Below are 22526 nucleotides of genomic sequence, written 5' to 3'. Positions count from 1 at the left end.
ACTACACATATGGATGACGTAAATTGTATTAGACTTGAAACAATACATGAAAAATACAGAATTTTTTTTATTATAATTTCAAAAGTTCATCGATAAATTGTGTACAAGAACACGCTTGAAAAAATTCTTTACGTTTTCAAATGGAGTGGAAATGAATCTGCTTCTTGATTTAAATTTCAGAAATGTGTTCATGTTAATTTCGTGCGGCAACTTAAAACCGCAGTATTACAAACAATTTGCTTCTTTTCAGTACTTGAACTGAATAAATGTAATAAAAAATACTCAAACAATAATTCAGTTTAATTTTTTTCATGATTGCAATGTATATGGGATTGTTTACCTATGTATGTTATGACCAGAGATGCCAGATATTTTCATAGAAAAACTGTATTGATTCGTATAAAATATCTGTATTTATCTGTATTCGCTAATAAAATGAAATTTCTACAATACAATTATGTTAAAAGGTGTTATTCCAATAGATTATGGTTATAGAGTGGTAGATTAAATTTCATATCTTATATTATATTCATCGACGAAATTTTATAATTTTTTCCTATCAACAACAATTGAATTATGGTGCCAAATACTTGTCTAATTTGAAAATATTCACTTCATAAATTGAGATGGATTTCCAAAACCCAATATGCAACGTCAAGTCAGGTAATACAACTGTCAGTCTGGCAATAATGTTTCATGATACCAAGACTTGTCTAACTTTTAAGTTCAATTTAGTTACAAATTTTAATATAAATGGATTTCAGAGTTCTTCATTAAATATCTGCACAAAAAATATATATTTTAAAAAGTGATTTGTACGTTGATTCCTAAACGTTTATCTCGTCATTGCAATCAAATACTAATAGATAGCTCAAATACTAATAGATAGTTTAATTTTTTCCTCTGTAGTTGGAAATCTGTATAAATCTGTATTAAATTTAAGAAATCTGTAAGCAATCTGTACTCTGTATTAAATCTGTATGCGCATGTAAAAATCTGTATAATACAGATAAATCTGTATAAATGGCATCTCTGGTTATGACAGTTCGAGCAGCGTCAGTCGAAATCTAGTACCACATTGTTAGGATCTCGATCACGAGGTCGAAAGCGATACGTAATGCCTCAGTTCAGTCGAATCGACTTCAAAAATAATCGTTTCGAGCAACTCGATTCGAGATGCATAATGTCAGCCCTGCTTCCACCTGTCGATCACCTCACGTTCGTTCGTGAGAAGGTTACCACTGGTATCTCTGCACATTTCGGCCTGTGGCGTGTGGCCTTTACGTGAGCGGTTCACCTTCTCATAGAACCTCCGTGTGTCATTTGCGCGGTACAGCTGTGCGTTTTTGGTCTTGGCTTTTTCTTCCGGAAAACCGTGTTCTGTCTGTTCCGTGCCTATCTGTATCGTTCCTCGTTCGCTCTAGTGCGGTGTTGCAGCATCCTCGCCCTTGCTGCATTCTTCTCTTCGACCAACTGCTGACATTCGCCATCAAACCAGTCATTTCCTCGATTCGGTAACCTCGTACCTAGAACGGTTGCAGCAGTGCTACTCACGGCGGACCTTATGTTCCTCCAGCCGTCTTCAAGAGTCGCCGCGCCGAGCTGCTCTTCCGTTTGTAGCACTAGCTCCAGCAGTTGCGCGTATTCCTCTGCAGTACGAATGCTACGTAGCTGCTCGAGATTGAGTCCCGGCGTTCCTGTGCGACGAGTATTGTGCACCGTCGATAGTTTTGAGCGCATACAAACCGCGACAAGGTAGTGGTCAGAATCAATATTGGCACTGCGGTAGGTGCGGACATTAATGACGTCGGAGAAGAATCGCCCGTCGATGAGAACGTGGTCGATTTGATTTTCCGTATACTGATCAGGTGATCTCCAGGTGGCTTTGTGGATATCCTTGCGGGGGAAGAAGGTGCTTCTAACTACCATTCCTCGGGAGGCTGCAAAGTTTACGCATCGTTGACCGTTGATGGTTTATAAGCGTTCCTCATATTTTCCATTAGTATTTCCAACTTCTTAGCCTCCGTCAACGGCTTAGTTAATTGTTGCGCAAGTTTTCTATATCTCCTAAAAAGGCATTAAAGGTTTCGTTTGGATATTGCCGCCGGTCCAAAATCTGTGTTTCTATCACCCTGTCTTTGTTGGGTTGTTCAAACCGCAGTCTTAGTTGGTGTTTGAAATTTGTCCAGTTAGAAATCTTTTGGCAAAAGGTGTAATACAATTCTTCGGCTTCGAAATTTCCCGAAAAAAAAAATCAGCTTGACTAAGCAATTCTAGCTCTGACACATTATTATTACGAGTCAAAATCTCCACTCGGTTAATAAATTGTGTTACAGTTGGCCCTCTGGAGTCTCCCCCGAAATTTATTCTCCATTTATTTATTGGTCCTGAAAATCTATTCCTATTGTCGGCATGCTGTAGTCGCCTTCCTCCAGGCATCTCCGGAATAAATATCTCATCCCCATGTCGTCCTTGTGACGCAATTTATTCTTCATACTCGGTTGTCTGATTATCTGGTGGTGCAAATGCTGACGGGGATTGTGTTGGTGATGAGATGGAGGTGGTCGTGGTGGTACTAGTGGTGGTGGTGGTCGTGGTGGTGTTGTGCGTTGATAAATTGCTGTTCCAAATTGTTCCTGAATTTGATGAAACTGTTTTTTTTTTCCATAAATACGTTTATTTCTTAAGGCAGTTTACATAAGTTTTTCTTCGCCGTAGCATCACTTTTACATAAAATTCTTATCCTAATTTAATTCTAACATAGTCACAACGATTTGAATTTATTAAAGTCATTAATTATGAAATCTACTCGGAAATATTATTTGAACCAAACGATTAACTTCTATAAATTATAGAATGAGCTGATATTTTCAGACATTTTGTTGATAATTTCATAAACTGTTTCGAGTTTGTTTGTATCATTACATAATTTTTATTCTAATTTAGCTATTGGTTGAACTCATGGACGCAGCTGGAATCAGAACTAAGTCTTAAAAGGGGCCTTTATTAAATTGAAACTCCAATTTTCTTTATGAAATGATAAATACGTTTCATGTATGAAAGGTCACGACAAGCAAGAATGTATCGAACTGGGACATTGGATAGTCTACCTTGGGTATGCAAAGAATTTATTAGTTGAGATCTGACATCACGATACTCCACGCATGTCCAAACGACATGATCAATATCCCGATAACCTTCTCCGCAAGCACAATGATTAGTCTCGGAGTGCCCAATTCGAAGAAGATGTGCATCTAACGTGTAGTGATTGGACATGAGTCTTTACATCACACGAATGAAATCCCTACTCACATCCAGTCCCCTGAACCATGCCTTTGTCGATATTTTCAGAATAATTGAGTGCATCCACCGACCCAGATCATCTTTATCCCAAGAAGCTTGCCAGCTGGCAAGTGTTCTTTGGCGAGACGAGCTATAGAACTCGTTGAAAGCAATCGGTCTCTCATAAATTTCACTCTCAATAGCACCACGTTTGGCTAAAATATCGGCTCTTCCATTGCCAGGAACGGAGCAATGAGCCGGGACCCAGACTATAGTGATTAGATAATTATTGTTCAATATGTCGTTCAGGCACTGTTTTATTTTGCCCAAGAAAAACGGTTCAGTCTTGCCTGTCATGTTTGAGCGAATGGCTTCAATTGCACTCAGACTATCTGTGAAGAGGAAATAATGGTTTGGAGATAATGTGACGATTACACTCAAACTATAATGAACTGCTGCTAGCTCTGCTATATAAACAGATGCAGGTTCTTGAAGCCTGAATGAGGCCGAAACATTATTGTTGAACATACCAAACCCTGTCGCTTCTTCAATTCGCGATCCATCCGTGTAAAACATTTTCTCAGAGTCAATATGCCTGAACTTACTTGAAAATATTTTTGGGATTTCCGCCGAGCGTAGATGATTCGGGATTCCACGCAATTCGCGCTGCATGGATGTATCGCAAAATTAAGTTGAGTCAGTGGCACTTAGGATGCTGACACGGATAGGAATATATCTTGATGGGTTGATTTCCTGTGACATGTGATTAAAATATACTGTCATGAATTTTGTTTGAGATCGAAGCTCGACTAGTCGTTCGAAATTATTAATTACCATGGGATTAAGCACCTCACATTTTATTAGCAGGCGTGATGAAAGCTCCCAAAATCGATCTTTTAATGGAAGAACTCCCGCCAGAACTTCAAGACTCATTGTATGTGTCGAATGCATGCAGCCTAAGGCAATTCGCAAACAACGGTACTGAATTCGCTCAAGTTTGATAATATGAGAGTTTGCAGCGGAACGAAAACAAACGCATCCATATTCCATCACTGAAAGTATCGTTGTTTGATACAATTTTATTAGATCTTGCGGAAGAGCACCCCACGAAGATCCTGTTATTGTTCGAAGAAAATTTACTCTTTGTTGGCATTTCGTTATCAGATACCTAATGTGTCCTCCCCACGTGCATTTGGAATCGAACCACACCCCGAGGTATTTAAAAGTTAAAACCTGTTGGATCATTCTTCCCATCATATGGAGCTGAAGCTGCGCGGGATCATGCTTTCTTGAAAAGACGACTAACTCTGTTTTCTCCGCAGAGAATTCGATACCAAGATGAACAGCCCAAACGGACAAGTTATCTAAGGTATCTTGCAATGGTTTATGCAGATCAATAGCTTTGGATCCAGTAACTGAAACCACGACATCATCTGCCAATTGTCTTAGTGTACATGGGGTTACAAGACAGCTGTCAATGTCATTCACGTAAAAATTATAGAGAAGCGGACTGAGGCATGAGCCTTGCGGGAGACCCATGTAGCTAATTCTGAATGTTGCGAAATCGCCATGTGAAAAATGCATGCTTTTCTCTGACAAACGGTTGTGCAAATAATTATTTATAATCGCTGGGAGTCCATGTTGGTGGAGCTTGTCTGAAAGAACATCAATGGAAACTGAATCAAATGCTCCTTTAATGTCTAAAAATACAGATGCCATTTGTTGCTTTTGAGCGAAGGCAATTTGGATGTCAGACGAAAGTAATGCAAGGCAATCATTCGTCCCTTTATTTCTACGGAAGCCAAACTGAGTATCTGACAACAAACCGTTCGTCTCGACAAAAGTGTCGAGACGTCGCAGAATAATTTTTTCGAACAATTTTCTGATGCAGGACAACATCGCAATGGGTCTATATGAGTTGTGATTGGAAGCTGGTTTCCCCGGCTTTTGAATGGCGATAACTTTCACTTGTCTCCAGTCAGGTGGAACAATATTTTGCTCAAGAAACTTGTTGAACAATTCCAACAAACGTCTTTTTGCGAGGTCGGGCAGATTCTTCACCAAGTTGAATTTAATTCTGTCCAACCCAGGAGCGTTATTGTTACAAGACAAGAGTGCTATAGAAAATTTCATCATTGAAAATGGGTTATTAATTAAACCATTATTTGAAGGAGATTCCCGTATAATGCTCTGCGTAGGAACAGAATCTGGGCAAACTTTCCTAGCAAAGTCAAATATCCATCGGTTCGAGTATTCATCACTCTCATTGCCCACGTTACGATTCCTCATTCGTCTGGCCGTGTTCCAAAGAGTGCTCATTGAGGTTTCTCTTGACAAACCTTCGACAAAATGTCTCCAATAGCTACATTTTTTGGCTCGAAGTATGCTCTTGTACTTGGTTTCTAACACCATAAGTATTTCAAAATTCTGAGGAGTTCCTCCTCCCCGTTTTAAAAACGTCTTGCAAGCATTTTGTTTTGCGAGTTTAGCCTCTGAGCACTCTTTGTCCCACCAGGGGTTGGGAGGCCTTCTGTTAGTCGTTGGCCCAGGAAAGCGTTTAGTTTGGGATTGTTCTGCGGCCTCCAGAATCAAACAAACGAGGAAGTTATATTCTTCAAGTGGAGGGAGCTCTTCCATTGAATTCAAAATACTAGAGATACTACTTTGGTATTTAATCCAGTCGATATGTTTTGTCAAATCATATGGAATACTAGCTGAAGTAGCAATGCAATTGCTATTGCTAATTGAGATGATGATTGATAAATGATCGCTACCGTGTAAATCAGGCAATATTTTCCAGGTGCAATCTAGTCGAATTGATGTTGAGCAAAAAGATATATCTAATGCACTTGGGCGTGCAGGAGGTCTTGGGATCCGTGTCATGCTACCCATATTTAATACCGTCATGCTAAAATTGTCACAAATGTTTTGTATTAAAGATGATCTGCTATCGTTGTAAACGGAACCCCACATAATACCGTGCGAATTTAAAGCCCCCAGAATCAATCGTGGAGCAGGAAGGGCTTCAACCATTTCATTGAGCTGTCGCTGTCCAACTTGTGCTTTTGGAGGAATATAAACTGAAGCTATGCAAATATCTTTGCCTTTAATGTTTATTTGGCAAGCAACAACTTCTATACTAGAAGTTGAGGGATGTTTAATCTATAAAAAGAATAGCATTTCTTAATTCCCAAAAGCACTCCACCATACGGAGAGTCTCTATCGAGACGTATAATGTTAAAGTCATTAAAATTTAAGGCTATGTTTGGTGTAAGCCATGTTTCACACAAAGCAAATACATCACATTTTTGACTATGCAACAAAACCTTAAATGAATCAAGTTTTGGCATGATGCTTCGACAATTCCACTGCAGGACAGTGATTGTATCATTTGTGGCGGGTGATAAATTATCCATCAAAAGATACAAAACCTGAGACAATTGGCCATTTAGGTGATAACTGCTTCAAAAAGGTTCTAGCTATTGGAAGGAATGCCATTATGAGGGTCTTTAAGGGTTCCGATATATTGAATGCTGAGAAAATCCATTCAACAATTTCCGAAAACTTCAGTAATCCTGTTGGTGGCTGTGAAATGGAGCCCACTGGATTAGTATCTTTTTCTGTGCTAGATCCTGGATTGGTTTGTGAATTTGACAAACCAGGAGGCACAGTCTTTGGTTTTGACTTTTTTTGTTTAACACGGGGATCTTTTTTTGAAGATGAAATTTTAGGTGTCTTTTTTGGTAATTTGGAGGAAGACTTCTTTCTCTTAACTGACCCTTGGGTAGTGATAAACGAATTACCTTCACTATTTTCGTCAGAGTCAGAGTCCTCTGGTTCCTCTAGATTTGAAAACCCGTTTTCGGTTTCCAAAGGAGGGACATCAATGACCGTTTTAAGCATTTCTGCATATGTGCGCTTAGACCGTGCTTTTAAAGAAAGCTTAATTTTGTCTTTGTGCACTTTAAATGCAGTGCATACTGAAATATCATCATGAGGGCTATCCCCACAATAAATACATTTTTCAATTTCCTTGTTGGAATCATTATCTTTATGAGGCCCTTTACACTTAATACATTTTGATTTATTACTACAGTAAGTAGCTGTGTGGCCGAATTTTTTGCAGTTCGTACAATTCATTACATTTGGAACAAAAAGCCGAACAGGGAGGCGAATTTTATCGACATAGACATGGGACGGCAAAGCAGGCCCGGCAAATGTCACTCGAAACGAGTCTAATGGACGATAAACTTTTTTTCCCTCTTCATGTACTACTGAGTACAGTTGTTTGCACTCCAGTATTTTTACACCCTCAAGCATAGAGTTCTTGAAACGACCAACACCATGCTTGAGTAAATCATCTACCGAAAGACTCGCTTCGGTAACAACACCGTCAATTTCGACATCTTTGGAGGGTATGTAAACTTTATACTCTTTAATGAAATGTTCCGAAGAGACAATATCATTCGCGTGATTCAAATTATTTACCACAACACGAATTGTATCGTTATTCACTTTTATGATCTCTTTGATTGAGGAGAATCGTGATGTCAAACCTTTAGAAATTTGTAAAATGTTTAATGGCTTTGATATACGTCTAAAAAAGACTATCCAAGGCCCAGAAGAGCTCTCCTGATATTTTTTCGTTCGTGGGGGTATAGGATTCATGCTAGGATTTACGTCAATGGATTCATCCATCACATTAAAATTTTTAATCAAACTTTAATATTAAAAATGAAACCAAAACTACACAGTACTCAATCAAAAGGAAAATAAACTTCTACCTTGAAATTGTTGTCTATCTCTGTTGCACTGCCGAGTTGATCCTCGTTGCTCTAGATGTTCTTGTTGGATGTATCTGGACGTTGATACAATGCTGAAGCTCACTGTAGCGATAGAATACGATGTGATGCTACTGCTACCTGACATCCAGCACCACACGATTTCCGATACTTTTTTATCTTCACCAGCTGTAACCAGCGCAGGTCACCGGTGTATACCTGCGTGTTGTATGGCAGTGGAAAGATCGAGTTGTCTTGTCTCCTTCTTCCTTGTGCTCCGCACCGATATGCTTCTGCACCGAAGTGCCTTCGCACCGGTGTGCCTTTGCACTCTCCTGCTTTTATGTGCCTTTGCACTCTCCTTCTTCGATGTGCCTTTGCACTCTCCTGCTCAGCACTTGTGGCTGTATATTGTGGCCTGGGTAGAGCTTGGGAAACGCCCTTTGTTGTTTCCTTCACCAGCTTGGCCCAGCACTTGGGCTCTCTTATGCAGCACGACTATACGTTTTAACGGCTGCTGCCAACAGGTCTCTACCTGTAGTTCAACCGTTGTCGTATTTAACGCGTGTAAACCAACCAGCGTTATTAAACTGTACGCTTCTATACACAACCTTCTCGGTTGAACGGCTATTACTGAATGGACGTTGATGAAACTGTTGTAAATGTCTAAATTGATCCATCATTTCTGCCATTTGAGTAGTCAAAGTATTGGATTTAATCGAAATCCTGCAGCTGGATCACTTATCCTTGACCCATCTCTTGGCAAAACTGTACTTGGTGCTAACTCCCTTATGTTTTCTCTTCTTTCCTGTTGTTCAAATCCACCTACTGCTCCTTCATCAGCGTTATATTGAGTTGTTTGGCTCAATTTATATACCCCGGATGAACTTGAGAAGTTCAGCTCCGGATGACGTTCCATGACCTCTTCAAAACTTCTTTCGTCTCTTGTGTACGCCCAAGTAACTTCCCCTGAGGTTTCTGTAACGATCTAACAGTCCTTCTATTTCTGACAACACCTCGGTTTTTTGTCTTTGCTGATTTCTAGTTATTATGTTTATTCTTGAAATTCTTGCTCTGTAGTGTCATAATCTCGACGCATTTAAAATTAAAATATTTATGTCAGGTTAATTAGAGTAGTTATATAGTAATAATGTGTGCGATAATTTTATTTTAATCGAAGACAACTTTCAAATAAAAAACTTTTTTTAATTCACCTAGTGGTGTAATGATGCCTTTCTCATATTACTTATATTTTCAAAAATATCACTAGGAGATTCGGCAAATTTTTTTTTTCAATCTTGAATTAAATAAACTTCCTTTGGGTATGAACTAACATAACCTTTTTTATTTATAAACAGTTATGTCAAGTTAATAAGAATTTTTCTTTATTTTATTTTCTTTATTTTGCATCGTCGCACTAAATGATTAAACACATTCTGCCCTATAGATCTGAAACCGGAAGTCAGACCTGGATGAAATTAAACAGCAACCTATGAGTCTTGAGCAACCTTGAGCCTAAGTTTGTGGAAATCGACCAAATCATCTCTGAAAAAATTGAGTGAGTCTCGTTTTACAGTTCTTGACCACTATTTCCGCTACTTCTGGAACCGGGAACATAGAACCAGTATAACCGAACTCGGTTCGTTTAGTAAGTAACTAATATACCCTACAAATTGAATCAGTTTCGAGCAAAATTTAGGAGAACTCTTTTGCATCGTCGCTCTGATGGTGTGCATTTTTAAACACACTTTACGCTATGAAAGCATGATAAAATTCAATAGTAATCTAAGGGACTATGAGATTTTTTATCTTATGGGTGACATACACTCACACATACTCACACACATACATACACACTTAGTCTACCGGCCCAATTTTCACTAATCAATTTTTGTAGTGGTGGCATAAGCTTTTTATATGAGAAAGGCAATAAGTGTACTACGAAATTGAACAAAGCACGTTGCGAACGGAGCAAAGCCGGACGTACCGACGCGCACCAGTTTTGCATTAACTTGAATGACGATTTGAATATTTTGACACTCATCGTTTTATAATTTCGAAACCGGGAGTCGGATCTGGATCTTTTAAGACAATGAGAAATCTCAGCATCTTTTAAGACAATGAGAAATTTAATTTGAATCATGATTTGTGAAAATCGTTTAACCGTTGCTGAGAAGTCCAAATGAGTTCTGTTTTGAAGCTTTTCTTCACTATTATCGGTGCTTCAGGAAGCGGAAACAGGGGACTAGTAGTCTCAAAATAGTATCATATATTTACTAAATAACTAGGTGAATTTAGAAGCAAGTTTTATAATATATCTATATATATATATATATATATATATATATATATATATATATATATATATATATATATATATATATATATATATATATATATATATATATATATATATATATATATATATATATATATATATATATATATACATTGTAGTGAGAGACTGAAAAAAGTGTTACTTTCTTTCTGTTGATTAATACCACTTTATTTGCACCCCGATTTTGACCGCACGGACACAAGCCCGCGATATGACAAGCGATATAAAATGGCTAGACCTTCCCCTAGATGATCAAATGGATGCTTCTGATGGCAATAAATCGCGCATTAAAAGCTATCCCCATGGGCTTGCACTCCCGGCCTGATCGTATGCGGTTTACATCCGGACCAAAGCTAATGGTAAAAAATGGAACCTCCTCAGACTTTCAAAAGACCTGACCTCGCGATACAACACTGTACAAAAAATTGAAAAAGTACGCCAGGACAAGCTTAGGGTCTTGTTAGCCAGTGCGAAGCAGGCTAATGAGATCGTCCAAAGTGAGCGTGATCACCGATCCCAGTCTGACTTGCGACGACAGTATGGGGCAGGTGGTTTTAAAAACCCTCTACTCAAGCACGTTATGATACTGAACTGCAAGCAATTGCGTTCAGTACCGACCGCTGAGGATGGGACTAAGTCCTATATCCCATCAGACTCGTATCGTGTGACTTTCGCTGGCTCGGCTTTGCCTAATTACGTCCTCCTGGACCGAGCTCGTTTACCTGTTCGCCTTTTTGTACCGCGGGCCATGAAGTCCAATTGCAAACAATTTGGGACACACAGCATCCCATTGTTGCAATAAATCCCGGTGTATAAAGTGTGGAGGGAGTCATGCGGATAACTCCTGCAGTGGAGACAACGAAAAATGTCTCTATTGTAAGGAGGGGCCGCATGACCTCTCTGATATTCCCGTGTACAAATTGCGTAAGGATAAAATGAAGCGTTCACTCAAGCAACATTCCAAACGCTCATTTGAGGAAATGTTGAAATGTGCTGCGCTGTTATTCAGTGGAAGTGCAGAAGTATCATCCCTAAAACTAGACCCTTTCAAACTATTAGTAAACAATCTGAAATATGATGAATTTGTATTGTGCGAAACTTGGAAAACTTCTGAAATACCCTTAAACTTCCACAATTTTAACACTATTCGCCTGGATCGAGATGATCCCTACGGAGGAGTACTTTTGGGGATCAAAAAGTATCAGACGAAACGTGTACCCGGCGCGAAAACTAACATCCGTCCTCCCAACCCGGGGCGAGACAAATAGTGCTCAAAATTAAACGCGGAGAGAGCTTCATCATTTATCGAGTTTAGGAAAAACGGAACACCTCATAATTTTAGATAATACACGGCATTAGACGCTAAAATGAAAAGCTTGAAACGAGCGAAGAAAAGCGAATATTGGCGTCGATTCGTAGATGGATTATCGAGAGATACATCAATAAGCACTCTTTGGAACACAGCCCAACGAATGCGCAACAAAAACACCACAAACGAAAACGAAGAATATTCTAACCGCTGGATATTCGACTTCGCTAAAAAAGTATGCGTAGACTCTGCTCCGGACCAGAGGATCTTCCGCGCCGTGACGTCAAATACAAACGAAACACCGTTTTCTATGATAGAGTTCTCACTTGCGCTCTTATCGTGTAACAGTAAAGCTCCGGGATAGACAAAATCAAATTCAACTTGTTGAAAAAATTGCCTTACTCAGACAAAAGACGTTTATTGAATTTATTTGATAAGCTTCTTGAGAATAATATTGTCCCACATGACTGGAGACAAGTAAGAGTTATTGCCATTCAAAAAAACAGGGAAATCAGCCTCCGATCAAGATTCGTATCGACCGATTGCTATGCTTTCCTGTATCTAGAAATTGTTCGAAAAAATGAAGCATCTAGACAATTGGGTCGAGACTAATGGCTTACTTTCAGATACACAATTCGGCTTCCGCAGGGGCAAAGGAACGAACAATTGTCTTGCGTTGCTCTCAACCGAAATTCAAATGGCATTTGCTCGTCAAGAGCAAATGGCGTCAGTTTTCCTAGACATCAAGGGGGCTTTTGACTTAGTGATGTCGACATGGGCTCTTCAAATGGGTATCGAGTTCTCTACGGAGAAAACTGAGCTGGTTGTATTTTCAAGGAAGCGAGAACCAGCACAACTACAGTTTCAAATAAGGGGTGAAATCATAGCTCAGGTCTTCACATTCAAATATCTCGGGGTCTGGTTCGACTCCAAAGACACCTGGAGATGTCACATTAGGTATCTAAAACAAAAATGCCAGCAGAGAATCAATTTTCTTCGTACAATAACCAGAACTTGGTGGGGTGCCCATCAGGAGACCTGATCAGGCTGTACCAAACAACGATAGAGTATCGTGACGCCGTAGAGTATCGTGACGCCAGGCCGAAGCTACTGGAATCCCTTAGGGCCCGAGGTAGAGCGCCTGAGGTTCCGGTTCAGGATGTGTTGGTGAGTCGAGATAGACCATATATGCTTCTCATATACCATTTCCGCAAACACACTAATATCCAAGTGTAATGTGTTATTCCTCGCTTAGAAAATATAATCTCCACCTCGCTTTGCACAATATTTACTTTTTTTCTTTCTCTTCCGTAACATCACCATCACCGCACGGAAGACCGCTGCAGTCGAAGACCAGCATGCGGGCCAACCGCCGGGCCTTTGTAGCCTGGGGGTGTTTCCCGCGGACCCACACGAACCGAAGGAAGCGGCCACAGATATTTAACAACGCCATCTGGAAGACTCATGCAATATTCAATTCACCGACCACTGTCGATCGCCAGCTGAAAGCTGAATTTTCAAAATAATCTAATGATACTATTCTAGTTTTAAGTTAGTCGTTAATTTAGATTAGATAATACCCTTGGCATCTTAGAACTTAAGCAGTGTGCCTAAAAATATATTAATACAAGATTATTCATCAAAATCGATATAGTCCCCTTCAAAGTACTTCGTACACTTATGCCAGCGCTTGATACGACCTCTAAACATTTTTTATATTCAGTTTTTGGAATGTCCAACAGAGCCATCTGCGATTTTTCCATAATCTCATCTCGGGTGCTGAAACGCGTTCCACGGAGCGTTTTCTAGGGTTGACCGAATAGGAAAAAGTCGCAGGGAGCCAAATCAGGTGAATTCGATGATTTTTGAATGGTATTCGTTTCGTTTTAGCCAAATGTTCACGGACAACGATGACATTGTATGACGGTGCGTTATCGTGATGCAAGATCCAATAGTTGCTTGCCTTCAAATCTTGTCTTTTTCGGCAAATTGCTAAACGCAAACGTCTCATAACGCCCAAATGATACTCCTCGTTGACAGTCTAGCTCTGTGGAAGGAACACCCTTCTGAACTGTGAGCATTGCTTTATTTTTCGACTAAAACGATGTGGTTTTCGGAAACGTTCGTGCCACTGATAAACGAATGTTTTCTTCAGAATATCGTTGCCAAAACATACTTCTAACATTTGCAAACTCGTCGCACCATTGAAACCGTTTTTAATGTAAAATTTAAAGCAAACTCTTTGTTGCAAATTCAATTCCACTTTGAAAATTGTACAAAATAGAGGAGACGCGCAATCGCAGATGAACTCATTGCAGCGTAACTTTTAGAAATGTCCAGGTATCAAGCTGAAATTTTGATAGAATATCATTACCAGATGTGGCAACCACTAAAAGAAGTAAAAAATCTAATCGGGTGATTGAAATCGCCACACGGTGGTGATTCCGGGAACTTTTTGGTCAAGGTAGTATGTAAACCAGATTATGGCATAGATGGCTTATATTACATTGAATACTTACAGCAAAAAATGCTGGAAGAAAATAACACCCATATACCATTCGAATCAGTTCGTCGAGATCAGCAAATGTGACATGTAATTTCACTCAATTTTCTTAGAGATGGCTCAACCGTTTTCTACAAACTCAAATCGAATTTTATAAACAAAAATTCAAATTCAAATAATTATGGTCCCATACAAAATTGGTAAATTTTATTCGATTATGGAATTACAGGGTGATGAGTTTATTAAATTCAATCCGATATAGAAGATGACAATACCAAAAAGCTTCAAAGTTGGACTCAAAACTTTTGTAATTTATTCGTCATATTAATTTATGACCATATGAACCGTTTTAGGTTATGCTGGTTCCTGAATACCTGTTATGCTCTGTAAGTACCGCAAATAATGACTAAAAACTCTTAAGTGGAAATTACTTCGACTTCTCATAGAATGCTTAGCCAATTGTGTGACAATTCAAATTTGATCCGATTTTCAGTTTTCGACATTACAGGGTAATAATTGATTGAAATCTCAAACTGCCGATTAAAACGACGGTCATTAAAATAATGTCATGAGAACTAGAACACCAAAGAATATTCATGCAAAAAACACATGCTGATTGATAAAAAAGGTATCATCTCATTGTTAGGTGGATTACGATTGTTTTTAATACAAGAAATACATGTTCAATAGATTGTAAAAATTGTAAACCTTCCTGAAGTGCCCTTAACATCCCTAATTTCTATCAGATTTTTCGGTGGAGGAGTTGCTTCTAGAATCAAACAAAATGAAAATCAATAGAACCATCCTAGCTTGGTCAATATGTTAAAATGTTGAAATTCTGAGAAAATTATCCCTAGTCCAAGCTCCATCAAGTGTGGTGTAATGACATGAATTCCTTTTGAGGGCAGATTTCACATGCTTACCTGGCTATAGCTTTGGATTTTGCTGTAATAGGTATGATAATGTGTATGTGTATTGACAATTTTTGAAAGCAAAAAGACAGTGATAGTGTGGGCAATATGTTGAATAGGTACTTACCTGGTTTCTGCCTTTATTTTGAATGGAACATAAATCTTGATAAACCTCTTCTATTTTGGTATCATGCTCTTCGTTGTCGTGGCAGGAAATCTGATTAACAGCACTAATAAAAAAACTACTTTTACTATTTTATCTTCATCAATAGAAAGAAAATGTCTGGAGTATTCGCGAATACCAACAGATGCAAAGAGAAATCATCAAACGCAATATTTCTGGATTGAATATTTGAATATTTGCTAATAAATATTTCTGTATAACGCTATCTTTGCATTGAAGGCAGACAAAGCAGAATAATTTCGGTTCAATAGTTTATAATGAGTTGCATCCACGTAACATTAAATGATTTTGTTCTGCTAAGGGAAGGGAATACACATCTGATAATGTGATGATCAGTGACTAACTTGTCACTTACTTGTTTTAGTACTAATACGACTTGAATTTCTATTACCATTTTATAACAGTTCAATATAAGAAAATGCAATGGCTACTGAAATGAAACAATCAAATTCAACTTGATAATAAGACAGTCCAATGATTTGTGTTGGTATTGGAAGTTCTCGCGTTCGATGGAGAGCTGTTCTTAAATTCTGCCACAACATAATCCGCCCACCAAATTCCGTTGAGAAATATCTGTTGCCTTCCCTCCTGCCGCATACTCATCGTCTTCCATGGGAATCCACCGAACTCTTCTCACGTCCCTTCTTGTTATGCCATTTACCGTTTGGCAACTACCCTGACTAGGTTATCAGCTCCTGGGAAAACCTCTATTATACGACTCCGACCATTGCTTTGGCTTTTCGTTATCACCGATCAACAAAAAAAAATTTCCTACAACAAGATTTCGTGCAAATCTGTTAAACTTAGTCCTACGCTGAAGGGACAATACATACTCAGATTGCCATGGAGCACGAAATTCTTGACCAGCTCGTTGAACATACTGCCATTTGTTTAGTGATCCGATTTGACGTTCTAACATATTGGTTTCAGGAACAGCTGATAAAGCTCGCCCGATGAGGAAGTGTGCTGGCGTAAGCGGCTGTTGCTCATTGGCGTTATCGGAGAGAGGAATAATCCGACGCGAATTAATGCAGGCTGCTATTTGAGGTAGGACGGTAGATAGTTCCTCGAAGGTAAAACGATTATTACCACCGAGCTTACTCAAGAGACTCTTTGCCACCTTGATGCCGGCTTCCCACAGTTCATCATTGTGAGGAGACCGCGCTGGAATGAATATCCACGGTTGGTGAAAAGGATCAAATGTTTTATTCCAGTTCGTGCTCGCATCTCACCCGACACAGTCGAAAATCGTTTACGGTCGAAACAACAGAAACAAAGACAATACGCCAGTGAACAATAGAGTGTACGGAATGGTCAAATACGATTCAACAAAGCCTGAAACTTGGCCTGCAAGACCAAATTCAATTTGTATAGATTTCAAGCGTTGCAAAGTTAGACCAGCAGCAAATGAAATTGAAATCTTACTTAAAGAACGAATGCATCTAGACGCCAATAATGTAAGTGAGATTCAATTCAACAAGGCGTCTAACTGTGTGTACATTATGTTTAAACGTGAAAGCGATGCTTCGGTTAACAACAGCGTTGAGTGCGACAACATTAAATACAAAATCCCTGTGCAATGACAATGCCATAGAAGTACACGTGCATGACCTTCCCCCGCAGGCCACCGATAAGTTCGTTCGGGAGAAAATGGAGCAGTACGGTGAAATCCTTTCCATCGAAAGGGAAGTATGGCGGATTTTTTCACCGGCATCCGGAATGGCGTGCGAGTTGTGCGTATCTTACATCATTTGTGGTTAAAGTGGGACTCGTCCGTGTAAAACGTTGATTACCTATGAAAATCAGCTGGTTACATGCCAGTTTTGTGAACAACCTGCACACTACGGTAAACCTTGCACTGAAACTGCGAAAAAGACATCTTCAACCAAAGACAAGGTCAACCGTTCAACAACGAAAACTAGTGAGCGCAGTACTCATGTTTCACCATCAAACCAACCAGCAACTGCAACCAGTGTACAACAAGGCGCATCTAAAGCAACTAGCAACGAGCTCAAGACTACGAACAACAAGGAAAATGTAACGAAGACGGACACCAACAACAATACAACCGATGAGGCAATGGATGACGAGACGAGCCACGAACAAAGTGCCCCTCAATCCTCGCAGGAGGGAAATGAAAGCTCTTCTTCTCCTAGAAAAAGAGTGACAGCGAGATCCACTTCAAAAAATTCTTTATTTAAAAAATCGGCTAGTTCGGCCACGTAAACTTGTACCAATTAGGCCTGAATAAAAATTTTTATTGCCGTGTTCGGTTACGTTGATTTGTTGACACAGTTCACGGAATTTTCTTGCTGCTCCTCTAAGATTAGTGGCGTTGTCTGAATACACTTTATTAGGCAAACCATATCGACAACTGAAGCGAATAAAAGATTTCTCTAGATGAACAACAACAAGAGCATTGTATGCCTTTGTCTCTACAGCGCCACGCGTTAAACGACCGATACCATTAACTGGCTCGGCGAATTCAATACCAGTGATGGGAAATTGTGGCAATGGCTTCAGACGAGCTGCTGGTAATTGTCCTATGAGTTGGGTGATTGGTACAGGTCTAGATCGGAAACAGTTAATGCATAACCGGCAAATCGTTCATGCGTATCGCGGCCAAGAGTGATTGTAGGCCACAATGAAGTTGTTCGTGATACTCATGGTGAAGAACAAAAGCCGTGAGAATTGAACGATAAGGTAACAAGATCGGATGTTTAGTGTCTATGCCATGATAGCTGCAGCCTACCGCCCACCCTAAGCAGATGATTTTCGTCCAGGAATAGCTTCAATTGTCGAGGAGAGCTGGTATAATTGACATCACCATTTCTATCGAGTTGATTGATTTCTTTCTGGAAATGTTGACCTTAAACATGCCTCACATAAATTTGCATTGCGTCGTTTAGTTTAATCAGTGTTAAGCGAGTGGTTGATCTGTTGTTTTTATATCGAAAACGCAGAATACGAGCTATAGTGCGTAGAAGAAGGTGAAGATTCGGGTAGTACCTGGCCAACATTTCATCCAGAAAATGATTTTCGAACAGAGTCTGACACACGTCAACTGCAGCGCGTTGCTCTCGGTCTATTTGCCGTCGTTGATGAGCATCAAGAGCAACAAACGATGTTGATTCGTTATTCTTGCTTGTAATACGCCAAATAGATCGATGCCATCAGATAGAAAATTTTCATTATTTGGTCCAGTAGAGCTCCTCTTGTAATCAGTTCCGCTGGGTTGTAGTGTGTATCCACATGATGCCATTTGATAGTGGGAAGGTGAGTGGTGATTTCGGCAACACGATTAGCGACGAAAGATTCCCACCTTGAAGCACCAACAGCAATCAACCGTTGAATCCGAGTGAGCTCGAATGTCGTGGAATGACAATCCTACACGGAACGACCGAAATCAGCTCTGCGCCTAATTCGTTTTACTGTTTTTGAATTAGTTGTTTTTAACCACAAAGTTGCCGAAATAACTAATAAATTAGTTAAAATTTAAAATTTACTTTGCTGCAAAAATTTTTTTTATAGAGAATATTCTGGACAGAAACCACCAAACTTTCAATCCCACAATTTTCATTGCGTACTAATTTTGTGGTTGAAATTATAAAAATTGACGGTGTCTAACTGTCACCATACCTGCTTAAACAGTACAGTACAAAAAAAGCGAAAATGAAATTGATTTTATTAACAAGTTCATTGATCAAAAACTCATGATAAGTTTAATTCATTGAAAAACTAGAAGATAATTCATTAAAAAACTAGAAAGAATAGTCTAGTTGAAACTGCTTGCAAATTGTATTGATGGTTTAGTGGAAAGTGTTTTTTGTGCAGAATTTGTGCACAATTGATATGATTGTAAATAACTATGTTTTTCACGTAGAACAGTGAAGTAAGTTTCATGTACTGCACTCTAATTGGTTATGTCAAACGAAATTCGTTGTTTCTTCCAACATGACAATATTGCAGCAGGTTATGGTTTATTCAGCAGAAAGGTGCATCGAAACAAGAAGAACGGTAAGTTTTCTTCTGTTCACAACATAGTTTTGGATCTAGAAAATAAGATCCATCACAGTTTGCATAGAATACTTGTAGAGGGCGGTTGCTTTTATCTACAGCCACTTGTTGTTTTCGCTCGGGCTACACCGTCCGGAGTACTATTTGTATTTGTTTCATTTTCGTTTATGTCTTTTCCGTAAATACAGCACGGGAAGTCACTATCGTATTAATGCCTGTCAAAATAGTAAGGACAATCGCAATATGGACAATCCACCGAAGAAATCGGTATTCTGCAAGATCGGTTGTATTCAAGACTGATTTCGTCGTGTATCGTCGTTTGTTTTGATATTATAATATATAATATTTCATTATATTATTAACAAAAAAAAAACAACAAAGTGGTATAAAAACAACCCAATGATGATTTCTTATGCAATATATGGCTATGGATAAGTGCGTTCATTGTTCTAAGGTGCTGAGTACTCGACAAGCATCATATGCCCGAACTCGAGGTATACTTGCAGAAATGAATGGTACTCGTTGTTACTGTTGAGCATGTTACATGAAGTTTCCGAAACGAAAACCCAGTTTAATGCCAAAAGTCTTAGAATTGCATGAAACGTCGAGATTTAGTGTTACCTCGAAAAAATTTTTTTAAATTGACCGTCTGGGACTTTTCTCGACGTTTCATGCAATTTTAAGATTTTTGGCATCAAAAAAAAATTTGATTCCGGAAATTTCATGTACTCTCCCTTATGGTGCTTTTTCAAGATAGAAAATTTTCAAACTTTGACCGCTGGGCAGCACCCCTTACCCACTTCCGATTCAGCTCAAATTTTGCATGAGGACTTTTTTTGGGGTGCTTAAACTTTTGAACAATAGCGCTTTACGAAATTAGATGTGATTCGGAAAAAAACGTGTTTTGTCGGTTACGTCACTCATACCATTATATCTCCGGAATCAAAAGTCACAGCCATCTAGTTTTCAAACTTGAACAATGGCCTAACAATAGCAAACGGGCCTAAGCTAGTTAAAATCTGTTTGGTCATCTCCGAGAAACTTGCGCGGTAAAAATACAACGCGTTTTGTTACGTCACTTATACAATCATATCTCCGGAACCAAAGTTACAGACATTTGATCTTTGATCTTGATCAATGGCCCGACAGTACCTTTCAAAAGAGCATAAGTTTGTTAAAGTCGATTCAGCTATCCCTGAGAAAATTGAGCGCGTAAAAATACAACGCGTTTTGTCGGTTACGTTACTTATACAATCATATCTCCGGAACAAAAAGTCACAGCTATTTGATCTTTGAACTTGATCAATGGCCTGACAGCAGCTTCCAAGCGAGCATAAGTTTGTTAAAATCGCCATCTCTAAGCAAATTGAGCACGTCAAAATATCTCCGAAAAGTGCACACACACAGACATTCTCCTATCCGTCGAACTGAGTCGAATGGTATATAACATTATGGGTCTCCGACGTTCCGTTCAAAAGTCGGTTTTTCCAGCAATTCTAATACCTTTCTAAAGAGAAAGGCAAAAATGTTACATTTAATGAAGATGTGGTCCGGCGTATGACGCAACATGTTACTGTTTTCTTTTTGCATCCCACGCCGGAAGCCCTGTCGGCTAGCCTGCGTCCCTAATTATGCATATGCGCGCATCTGGTTTACATAATTTTCTGCCTGTTTTTCTTACGCAGCTTGTTTACCTCCTACATCGTGATAAAGGCTTAGCGCGCAGCGTTTGTAAATGATCCTGCTCGAGTGCATATTCTGATCCTTTTCCTAAGTGGAACAAAAGGATTTTAAAACTTAGGGGAAGTGTTTCGATAACGACCAGCGACAATCCACGCGTTTGAGTCGCGGCTCAAGTGACCTTCGCTCGTGCATTAGTCTATCCATCTCACTATTATTTGCGCACTATTGTTCATAGAATCACTTTTGTAGTCACAGTTTGAGATTGGCCGAATTGAATTCACTGAAGGCCAAATTTTGCAGAAAACGGGGCCAGTGCAAACTACACGCGACACGAACTGATCGTCTTATTACGATACGCGACAAAACCTCGCGATCCGGCTCGAAGGACCAAATGATAACGTGATGATCAGTGACTAAATTGCGTGTTTCGGAACGAATAAAAGCGGGAGGGATTACTTGTTTTACTACTAATACGATTTCAATTTTCAAATATATTATATATCCTTCCACGTCGGTGCTCGAACATACGCATTGAACCGCCAACCTCTCATTGAGGCGAATTACAAATTACGTTTTATTGACATTCTAAATTATTTTGTTTTGAGGCATTTATTTATTTATTAAACTAACTGATATTGTGTATTTATATCACTGGAACCGTAGTCATTATCACAGTAAACATGAATACGAATGGATTAATTTTTTAAATCAAAACATTGTCGTACATAATTCGGAAATGTTGGTAAAATTCTGAAACTAGCATTAAGATTAATATGTTTAGTTTTTCGTGTACATTTCACGCACATTTATGTGAATGGGGATTTTTATAAACAATTTACAGCTTATTTTTTCGTACAGTGTATATCGAGAAATATTCCATATATTTGGTGTTGTTTGGTTCAGTGTACTGATTGGAAAAGCTGTCATATGTGCATTAAAAAAATTGTTGTGTATTAGTAACCTTTTTTTGCCATCGCATTTTACTGTGATGTCCCTCGTGGATCGCAAGAGATAGTCCTCATTTTTCTATAACGACAAGTGAAACTAAATTCATGAACACTTAACGGCATACCACAGATAACAGATATCCAGGCCCCTATATGAACACTGAATAAAATTTATAATTAGCAGTCACATTTGCCTCTGCACAAAATTTAAAATTATTAGCAGCGATCACCACTATTTTGGGTGCTGCATTACCGTGATGTAAAAAGGTGGGTGGGTAATGTCAGAGACATAACTGGATGTCGTGAATACGAAAAAACTGATACGCTTCCATCACTTTTCCGAATATCAGTTAGTTGATTGATTGTATGAATTGTGCAAGCTTTCCTCTTTTTCACTAATAGAGTTTGAAACGATGCACCTACATTAAAATACAGATTAGTTACATTAAACAGCTACTATTCTACAACTATATATTCCAAAATTGAAACAATTCTTTTGTAATTTGCTAATATAGCAGGCTAGGTACGACAATTTTGTAGTTTATTTTTATTGATGCTACAAAGTTCGAAG

At 38.9% G+C, this 22526-nt stretch overlaps 1 protein-coding gene across 12 annotated transcripts in view; it reads right to left on the bottom strand.

Moving 5' to 3' along the window:
- The window catches only part of LOC131435145 (protein vav), a 684197-nt gene that overhangs the window by 469495 nt on the left and 192176 nt on the right, over positions 1-22526 (bottom strand). For all 12 annotated transcript variants that reach the window (XR_009230453.1, XR_009230454.1, XR_009230462.1 and 9 more), the window contains one exon: positions 15252-15354. Coding sequence is in view for 2 of the 12 variants with exons in the window: in XM_058602726.1 (XP_058458709.1) it covers positions 15252-15354 (103 nt within the window). In the remaining 10 variants the exon portion in view is untranslated. The remainder of the gene's footprint in view (positions 1-15251; positions 15355-22526) is intronic.

This window comes from Malaya genurostris, chromosome 3 (assembly GCF_030247185.1).
Source record: "Malaya genurostris strain Urasoe2022 chromosome 3, Malgen_1.1, whole genome shotgun sequence".
Classification (NCBI taxonomy): Eukaryota; Metazoa; Arthropoda; class Insecta; order Diptera; family Culicidae; genus Malaya; species Malaya genurostris.
This window is presented reverse-complemented; position numbering and strand designations above follow the sequence as displayed.